The following is a 10,319-nucleotide window of genomic DNA, read 5'->3' on the forward strand; positions in this document are numbered from 1 at the left end:
GTGACAAGATCAAAACTAACAGTGTGTTTGTCTGTTTCCCAATACTTTCTGACTTCCCTTCCCCATCTGTGGCTCCCCTAGTTTTTTTTGGAAAAAATAGCTGGGAATAGTGAGTTGTTGGACTATTTGCTCTAGTTAGTATTTCTAGCAGTAGGATTGGCACAAAGAAATCCCAGTGTGTGCGTTTATGGTTATGAAGGAACCAAAGACTGAGCCAGGTCTGGTCTTTTATTTAAACAAGCCTCTAATATCCAAAGTGTCACAGGTATATTGTAGTTTCTTTCACTATGTTTAATGTTTTACAGGAACTGCTGATATTTGGGAGTCACATCCCACCCTGATGGCGTCATGATAGAGAATCCAAGGAGTGTTTACATCATATGTTGTACTATGGCGACGCTAATCGCTGCATTCTGTCGCTATCAGCTGACAATATGTGTCGTGTGTTTGTGCACCTCTTTTTTAAGCCGCTGCAGTTCCTCGCTCAGACGGCTCCTGTCAGCCTCAGCTGCCTCTTTGTCCCGCTGACACCCGAGGGCCCGAGCCTCAGCCAGGGCCCTGATCTTCTCCGACTCCCCCCTGGACTCCTCCGCGTCATCCGCAGCCCGGGAACACAGCGTCGCTCTCTGCTGGCTCTGATACAACTTCTGCTTCAGCTGATGGGGGAAGAAAGAGAGAGGTGGGTGTGTGTACACCGCGGTGACTTGGTCAGGAAACAGTAGAAGGCTTCCTTTGTCTGTAGGTGTAACACAACTCCATCCACTCAGCTGAAGAATAAGAGTCAGTCAAAACTACTGTGCAGCATGAAACAGCTTTTTACATTCACATCATATGAGACTAGATTTAATCTGACGATCAGTATCTTGTTATAACTGTCTTCAAGTATTAAAGGGGCAATCCACGCCATCCAGGTGATGCCATATGAATTCATAGCAGAGGTCTGTGTTACAAACTGAAGGTGTGGATTTGGAAAGACACTGGCAGTAACCGTGGAAAAGATGCAATTGGATGCATTATGGGAAATGTAGTATCTAGTGCTTTTACAACTTGACTCGTATAGACTAAAAGTCAGGATATCCTGGGCCTCTCTTGCATCGATTTGCTGAACTGAATTTTTACTTTTTCTCTTGCAAATTTGTGGAAGTGCAATATTAAACCACTGGAGTGCCTCTTTAAAGGCTAATGTACAGTCACATATATAGAAAAACGGAGACCTCTTCTTGACAATACGTTAATATGAGTTATTTTCATGTTAATAAAGGTCATTCCTCTGAATTTGCATGTCTGAAGAGATGTTGAAAGCAGCAACATCATCACCAAAGTGCTGTCATACGACACTGTGATAGGAGAGAAAAGTGTGATGAACTGTGCTTAGGCTATTTGACTCGGCCTCGTATCTGTAATGTCACACTGCCACAGTGTCAAATCATCGTAATTGATTACTGCAAACAACAGGTCGAGAGTCAAGAAGATTGTTGGCTGCTGCTACAAAGAGGTCACAAAGAGGATGTTGCTACTTGCCTCCAGATTTTAATTAAAGAGCAATAATCATAATAATCTTTATTTATAGAGCAAATCTGCGTTCCGAAGGGCAGTAAAATAGAATCAATAAAATCAATAGATCTTCAAGGAGAAGAAAAACAGATAAAACAACTAAAACAATAAAAGAGAAATAAAACACAACCAGGAAAAGCTCTCTGATGAAAGTAAGTTTTAAAAAGAGGCTTGATGTGACATTTCAGAATAAGATTTTGGACAACATAGATAATTGATGTTTTAGACAGGGTTTCTATACTAAGCTCAGAGGAGGCAGGAGGCCTTTGCTTCTTATCTTCTTCGGTGATGCGCTCCAGCGTACCTCTTTGACTTGCGCCTGCAGCTCCTGGTTCAGGTTCCTGAGGTTCCTCATGGTCAGCTCATTCTCTGTGCGCATCATGATCCGCTCCATGTGGATCTCATTTGATAAGAACTTGTTTTCTTTCCTCAGATCCTCGCATTCCTGGGGAACGTTTACATTCTCAGTGCCGAGCGTTGTGGGAGAGAAACTTAAAGAGATTCATTTCCAAAGGAGACAAACTCATAAAATGATGGATTACAGAGAATTAACCAAAAAAAGAACCTTGTCTTGAGACATAATAAATGACGTCTCTGGATGCACAGTACTTTGGAAAAGACCTGATTTGTAACATTAAAGAGTTCAGACTAAAACAAAGTGACTGGTGCCAGTAGGAATTTCCTCATTCCAACCATTTTATTTTATTTTTTTTCCACTCTTATCACAGCAAACAGAACATTTAGGTTCTTAACATCCATTTTCACCATCACTGTTACCATTTTAGGTTTAATCTTTAATCTTTTGATGAATATTTCAGCTGATGTTCAGAGTTCACTCTTAACAGTTTAAATCATTTAGGTAGTTGAGAAAATAATCTCACCGCTAGATCCGTTTAGTAGGTGGTCTGAACTTTTGATTCTATCAAATGATATTCATCAAGCAAATGGAGTTGTCATGGAACTGACGGAAGCCCTGAAAGGCAAGTTATTTTTTCACTTCATTTTCCTCTCTGGGGTTGGTTGCACAGATTTTCTTTATTTTAGGATTTTTTTGTTTGTTTGTTTTTCTTTTGTAATTTTTTCTTTTAGAATTTTTTTTTTTGTAGAAATTGGAAACTTTTTTTAATCTGTAAAAACAACCCCCCTACAAATCTTTTCATTTGCTTTTCAGGGTTTCCATAGAAATTCCACGACAACTGGGCAAACTCCATTTGGTGATGAAGATCATGTGATATGATAGAAAGCCCCAGAATGCTAAAAAAAAAAAAAGACTTTGTGGTGAGATTCTGAACTTTCCTAAATGACTTTAGTGACTTCACATCTTTTTAATTACAAAACACTGTATGGAACTGATCTGCAACTCGCTCATAAACTCACTCTCTCACATTTAGCAGGTTGCAGATTAGCGTTAGCGGTCAAGTAGCTTTTCTTCACGTTCATAAAGCTAACTAAATCTCTTAGGATGCATGAAAATGAGATCTGATGCAACACTCTTCCACACTCACCCAACCTCCTCCTTACCTTCCTCTTTCTGACCAGCTCTCCTTGCAGGTGGTTGATCTGGAGGAAGGAGCCGTTGGAGTTGATGGCGCTGACCGGCCTGACCACCCGTACGGGCCTCCTGGTCGGCCTGGAGAGACCTTTGACTTCTTCTGTTGCCCCGTTCCCGAACCGGCCGCCTCTGCTGACGTTACTGCTGCTCATGGAGAATGACTTGTACAAGCTGTGGTCCAGCGAGGACTTCCCAGCTGTCTGCAGGTCCGTGTGGGATTTGGCTCTGAGTGACATTTCAGAGTTTACTTCAGCGTTACCGTGATGATGCTCTGAGAGAAGATGGGGCTCCTGGTTTGAAGTCAGGACGCTGGCCAACAAGGTGAATGAAGTTCTCAGTTTCACGTCGAGTTCACGGGGTGGCTCCTGTCATCGTTCATTATTCATTAGGTAAGGTGATAGGACAAAAACCTGTGTGGGACAGAAGCAAACAGTCCGTGTGTTCTGGTATGAGGACACCTTTTGTCTATGTTGTTGGCCTTTCATTCAGATTTTCACATGAAATCTTCAGACAAGTCGTGCCGTTCCCTGGACTTCATAGCCAGTCTTCAGGTGTCCTCAGGTCGACGGAGCAGAGGGGGAAAAGAAGCTGTTACTGACACTCTGGAAACTGCAGGGAGATAGGATGACGTTTGTTGTGCCTTAATGACAAAATTGGTGTCAGTGACATTTCTTTTGAGGGAATGTGTGAGGAACACTTGTACTGCCTCTTTGGTATTTGAAAAGTGTGGAAAGCCAAAGGTGCAGTTATTTCTTATGTATTTCTCTATGGGTTTTAACACTAACATTTATATTAACATCTTTAAAAAAGAGAGAAAGAGAAACAACAAAAAGGGACAATTAGGAAGAGTAAATTATTTAACAAGTCTGTCTGGGGGGGGGGGGGGGGGGGGTGTATATAATTGGCTTTGAATCAGTGGCTTCAGAAAAACTGTTTCAGTTACAATCTGCTGTGATCCCTGAGGACGACTTCCTGTGTTGATGCTGCGTGAAGAGAAATTGTCACACTTTTAACACTGAATTATGCTTTTCTCTCCCTCTGGGTGAAGTGAGACTTCCACTCTTCTTGACCAGGGAAGTGTGACCAATTAGCTTCTCCTGCAGCTCTTATCTGTGTTACAGTGCTGTATCCCTTACAGCCAGTCATCCATGCTGCAAGCCTGAAGCAGGCAGGAAGCTCACATGATATTCACCCAGTCATGAAAGTAGGTCATGTTGAACTCTCTCGTCCTCTGCACCTTTGTACAGTAGAACATCTTCGCTGTCAGCGAGGGATTTTAAAGTCACTGTAATGAAGTGTTGCTCCTACACAGAGAGAAACACGTGGGTGTATTTAAGGATCAGACAAGTTACAGTACATTTACTCATTTATCCAAAGCAACTTACAAGTGAGGGACAACACTAAGTACTAAGTACTGAATCTATTCAATTAGGCAAGTGAGTGAGTTTAAGGTAAGATAGATGGTTGTCTACACAATGTGACTGCACCTTCATCCTTGTGTTCTGTTTGGGGTGTTTAGATAGATAGATAGATAGATAGATAGATAGATAGATAGATAGATAGATAGATAGATAGATAGATGTGCAAGCTCAGTTTGATATGAAAACAAAGTGGACCACAATTAAAAGAACTGTGCCACCCACCCACGCCGAACATGCAAACAGACCAAAGATGCTCCGTCATCAGCTGCATGTTGTTTCTGTTTGGGTCTTTGATGTGTGCCAGGGGACACGCAGTTATTCCTCTGTGATGGGTTGAAGGAAAAAGGGAAGAGGACTGAACACTCTCACTCTTCTTTGGTGACATGGAGCTGCGGAGACATTATAGAAAATACCACCATGAGCTTGATGAATTCATAGGGAAGAAGAGAGAAAGTGGTTGTGAAAAAGAGACAGAAAAAAAACACAGAAGCAGGAACAATGTGGCGGAAGTTCCCTTTCCCGTCAGAGCAAACACACCTCTGGAAGAGAGATGCTGGCAAGGCAGAAAATCTCCAAACCACTGATAACCTCCATAAAAATGTTTATTTTTAAGCAAATATTTCTTTTTCCATATTTGGCTGTGAAGCCACCAATTTGATAAAGAAGCATGGAGCAACCTGCATGTGCTTGATCAGCTCCGTGATAACACCAAAAGGATCATTCTCTGTTACTTATTTATCTTAGAAGACTGTTTAAAGTTGATGTTTCCTGTCATCCCGCTTTAATACTTCCTGGAAATCCTCAATTTGTTTTCATTTTTAACTAGGATAGTGTTGAACTTGATATACAGTAAATATCCTATATCTGCGATTTGATAACTGTTTGGATCAAACACACTAAGAGCTACTGTCAAGGGCTTTCTGATGTGTGGACGTGGGTGTTATCTCTTAACAGGGCGTCAAGCAGATTTGACCTGCTCTTCCTGTTTCCTCTTCTTATGGACATCACATTTGTTTTGAGGCTTTTTCCCTGCATTCGCTTTATTTGGTTGTTCACTTTCGCTCCGCTGCAGTTGTATATATTTTATGCAAAACATGGCAAGATTTATGTTTTTTACTCAGTGTTTAATGCTTTGTTTGGCAGCTTTGTTTCCTGCCGCAGAATCCAGTGTAATTCAAGGTAAGTTGTTTGTTTTCTGGTGGAGCGCCACATTTTTTCACCAGATACTGGAACATTTATGTATTTGTTTATTTTGCTGGTGTGAAAATGTTGTGGTCACTATCAATGCTTGAATTTGTAACATTTAAGAATTAGTTTTTGCATGATCTTTTATGGTTAAAGGAATATTTTCAGGACATTTTTCGGCTCTAACTTCTTCTTAGTTGTTTTTCATGTGACAATAAAAAAGTTAATTCTATGGTCACAGTCAGATAGAAGCTTCAAGAATACATGAAAAATGCACATTTATCAAATATAATCATGAGAAAATTTCCATTACTGTGTATTTTTAGTTGTCTCCACTACACCATGAATTAACCCTTGGCACATGTGTGCCTATATTAGGTTCCTATTTATTGTACCAACATATATATTGTTTGAATCACAATATATAATGATGTTAGAGTGAGTTTACCATTAATATAAATTACTTTTAGAACAGTGGGGAAAGCAAATAACACTTTAAATGTACACAGCTATAAAGATAAGATGCATAAGTTCATGCGTATCTTAACAAAAATGTGTGTGTTCTTACAAAAAATGTCATTAGTCCCTCAAAGTCCCATAACGGCTGGAGTCTTCATGCTCATTGAAGGAGGGAAGTACACCTTGAACTTCACTGCTGCCAGAGCTGCCTGCCTATTTCTGAACGTCACCATAGCGACCAGAGACCAGATGGAGCAAGCACTGCAGCAAGGACTGGAGACGTGCAAGTAGGCTCGAGAAAACATGTGGCGACTGTTGTGGTGTGGCAGATGTGAATACCTGTTACTGTTGAGAGCTTTACTACACTTTATTATTGATCAGTTAATCCGCAAAAAAACTCACCGAACCAAGTGCATCATGTCGTTTAGCCGTCAATACCAGCTGAACAAATGCTAAATATTGAGTTTTACTGTTCCATAAGTGTGTGTGTGTGTAGGTAGGATTTGGAAATTAAAGGGGAACATTACAGATTTAAAAAACATCAGGCATTTGTTCAGTCGATACTTTAAGCTCGTGAAGTAACTTGTGTGTCTCTGTGACAAAATGAAGCCCTGCTCCCTCAGCAGACCCAGTCCTACTGAAGTGTGAGTGCAGCCTGTACCAGTGAAAGGTGTTTACATATGAGCTGTGAATATTTGTCACTCAGTAACTTGTTCAAGTCTGCCTGCTGTTCAGTCTGCACATGCAGCTCAACTGTAGATTCTCTCACAGTGAAAAGTTGGAGATGTCAAACAGATCTGTTATTGTTACTTACGGTATTTGTGAATTTAAGTGTTCAGCTCTGTCTTCCATCAACAGGGTCCTGGGTTTGAATCCCACCTGGGCTCCACAATCTGGAAACTACCAAATACCTGAGGGAAATTATTTGATAAATATAAGATCAGGCATGGAGAGTACAAAATGAAGATAGAAATGTGGAAAATTATTGGGTGGCCATGACAACCAGAGACAAATCCTCAATGAATGAAGATGCTTTTCACACCCAACTAATGCTGACTCAAGTGACATCACTTAAGGCGATTTATCAGACGCCTGAAGCCCCAAAAAAGCATTATTTTAAACGTTTTTTTCACATTTGCAGTATTTCTCCCCGAGACCTGTGTATAGACTTGGAGCTCCACCTTAAAATAGGTGTAATTCCCCTTTAAAGCGATGGACTCATCAGTCCTTTAACTACATTTTCAACACTGTATTATTTTTTAACAGATTCGGCTGGATAGCTGAACAGATCGCAGTCCTCCCACGACTTACGCCCGACAACAACTGTGGAAAGGGTAAAACTGGGGTGGTGACGTGGCGCGCAAGTGCAGACAAACAGTTTGGTGTTTACTGCTTCAGCTCGTCAGGTACAGTTTATTTCCATCAGCACCATTACATCTTTTTTTTTTTTTTTTTATGATAAAATTGTGCATTATTCATTTTGCATTTACTGAACCTTAATGAATGTTCCTATATGTTATTTGAGCAAAATAGAAAACTGTCCTCTTTTTATTCCCTTCCTCTCTTTAATGATCCTTCTACACTCATGAAATGTTGTCTGTGTATCCTGGTACGGTGGCCCAGATGGGTCAACACGAATGCAAAAGCCACAACATAAATGCAATTAATTTGTGTTGTGGCTTTTGCATTCGTGTTGACCCATCTGGGCCACCATATAAAGGTAATGCTGAACATCAGTTCAATAAATGCATTGTAAATGTAAACCTTTTTTTCACCACCTGCAGATTTACAGGAAAGTCCTTCTACATCAAAAGCTGCCGCCCAAACCTCCACGTCTCCAACCACGCCGACAGCACTGACCCGAAGCTCCACGCCCACTGCAGCTCTGGTTACATCAACAACAACCAAGGCCGCGTCTTCAGTAAAGCCAATAACAACAAAAACCCCTGAGAAGAAAGCTTCCACTACAGCTTCTACTCTCCTGGTCAAGACAACATGTTCAACTAGGATTTCCTCCACCTCCACTTCTCTTAAAACTTTCTCCACCCGTATTCCTACATCTCTCTCTCACCTCATCGCCTCGAAACCTACTGTCGTCACTGCTGCCTTTTCTACTTCTGTGTCGGTGCTGCCTCCGCATGTGAGCTCTGCACAACCTTCTCTAGGAGGTGCGTCCTTGTCTTCTTTAATGTTCTGTATTTATTTTATTTTTTTGTGGTTGTGATGTTCTTTTGTCAGTTTTTCCAAGAGGAAGCAAAATTCTTTACTCTAATTATTTTTTTTATTCCTCTCTGTTATGACTTCAAAAGCCAATGGAGCTCAAGGTTTTGAGCAGAAAGGGACGGAAACTTGTAAATTACATTCATGCATCTCCATCTAGTCACCAGTAGAGGTCACTTTGAGTACATTTTATATTTTCAACAGATGTTTTTCCTACTTACCTTACCTTACCCTATCCGGAAAAACAGGGACAGGATATATAAATAAGGGTATTACCATTTAATGAATTGATTAATTAACAAAACACACAAGAATATTAAGAAAAATATTTAGAAAAACAAAGAGCCATGAGATTGACTTAGTCTTAGGTGGTGGAACTGCAATGGTCAGCTGCTAAGTACCATGGTAACAAGCTGAGCCATGGTGCCCTGTTTACATAATGTTCATCCAGTCATCTATTCATCACTCATGCCCCACATATAAGAAATCAGAATGGAACAGAATTATTTCTCGATGAGTGTGTTTACATGTCCCTGAGTGTCCTGGTTGTGATCAGGTTGTTGGAGGATCCCGGCCATGTCCTGGTTTCAGACACCTGCCGCAGCTTTGAGAGATCTGGATCCCAAATAAGAGTGTGTGGTTAAACTGGGATTTGAACTGCTGCACAGATATATGATATAAACGAGATAAGAGTTTGTGGAAGTCATTAATACATCTTGGTTTATTTTCCAGCTGTACCTACGGCACTCATCATTTTTGGCGTCATTCTTCTGCTTCTGACAGCAGCAGGTGCTGTGTGGTACTACAAACTGTGAGTCATGTTATCAGATACCTAGTGTCTGTGGTGTCTATGGAGCTTCACTGTGATCAAAGAGACAGACTAGAGACAACTGGAGCTCATGATCTTCATACTCTGTTTCCTTTGTATGTGTAAAACTAAAGTTAAAGCTTTTATGATGCACTTTGCAGCAGGAGACAGTTTAACAAACTGCAACTAGAGAGGATAACTGTCTTATAGCCTCTTCAACGCGTCTACTGAACTTGATTTACTTTTACTGATCCATGTGTATCAAGTTTCTCATATCGTTTTTTTTTTTCTGTCCGTTTGGAAAAAGGAACATTTTCACCTTTTGGTCTCCGGGGCAACACAAAGACGACACAGAGACAGAGATGTGGAAGCACAATGACAGTGAGACGGACCTGCACAGTCAACAGGGAGCAGAGGAAGATGATGAATATGAAGTGTCAGACAGGAAGTACTCCAGTGACATCACGCTGTTTGTGAATCCAGACATTAAAACAGACTATTCAGAGTAGCTCTATGATATTTCTGTGAGGGGGAGCGAACTGAATGAAATACTGCCACAGTGTTACCTGATAAATATCAGAAAATGTTTATAATATTGTGTATTTCATAAACTATATTCATCAAAGTGATTGTAAATTTGAACATACTGTACATCGTATGACCTTTGTTCCTCTAAACTTATACTGAGAGTGAAAAGCTGCAGTTATTCGGTCTGTCTCTCCCTGTGTTTGTGTGCATGAGCATATTATTGCCAATAAAATTCTTGTCTATAATTTTGAAATAAATCTACTTAATTTTTCATCACAAGGTGCGTTTTGTTTCTGTTCTTGAGACAGAAGACAGTTGTAGAGAATCCATGTTACACAGAAGTGCCCTGCATTGGGATTTTTAAACTTAAAGCTTATAATGTTGGAATTTTGTTAACACAGTCACAAAGGTGTTAATTAAATTATATGTTTTAGCATTGCTGCTATAGTGATGGTGTTGTACTAGACTGCTTTAAATTGAGAGGTGTTAAATCCTGTCCTCCTCATGTGTGTAAATAGGAAGGACAAATGATTAGAAACACCTCTCAAAATATTGTAGTCCAGTGCAACACTACCTTTAAATAATAAACACA

At 40.4% G+C, this 10,319-nt stretch overlaps 1 protein-coding gene across 1 annotated transcript; it reads left to right on the forward strand.

The window, feature by feature from the left end:
• The first annotated feature begins 5,561 nt into the window (after positions 1-5,561).
• LOC111222516 (lymphatic vessel endothelial hyaluronic acid receptor 1-like) lies at positions 5,562-9,993 on the forward strand. The gene is made up of 6 exons (XM_022746273.1): positions 5,562-5,706; positions 6,296-6,458; positions 7,438-7,577; positions 7,956-8,339; positions 9,124-9,202; positions 9,507-9,993. Exons 1-6 carry the CDS (start codon positions 5,613-5,615, stop codon positions 9,706-9,708), a joined length of 1,062 nt encoding a protein of 353 aa, XP_022601994.1. The 5' UTR covers positions 5,562-5,612; the 3' UTR covers positions 9,709-9,993.
• Positions 9,994-10,319: the final 326 nt, after the last annotated feature.

Source organism: Seriola dumerili, unplaced genomic scaffold (genome assembly GCF_002260705.1).
Source record: "Seriola dumerili isolate Sdu_G_001 unplaced genomic scaffold, Sdu_1.0 BDQW01000097.1, whole genome shotgun sequence".
Lineage (NCBI taxonomy): Eukaryota > Metazoa > Chordata > Actinopteri > Carangiformes > Carangidae > Seriola > Seriola dumerili.

Coding starts and splice junctions, on each gene's coding strand:
- LOC111222516 (XM_022746273.1), top strand. CDS start 5,613: ATGCAAAACATGGCAAGATTTATGTTTTTTACTCAGTGTTTAATGCTT. Junction 7,578..7,955: donor TTACTGCTTCAGCTCGTCAG/GTACAGTTTATT, acceptor CACCACCTGCAG/ATTTACAGGAAAGTCCTTCT. Junction 8,340..9,123: donor TGCACAACCTTCTCTAGGAG/GTGCGTCCTTGT, acceptor TTTATTTTCCAG/CTGTACCTACGGCACTCATC.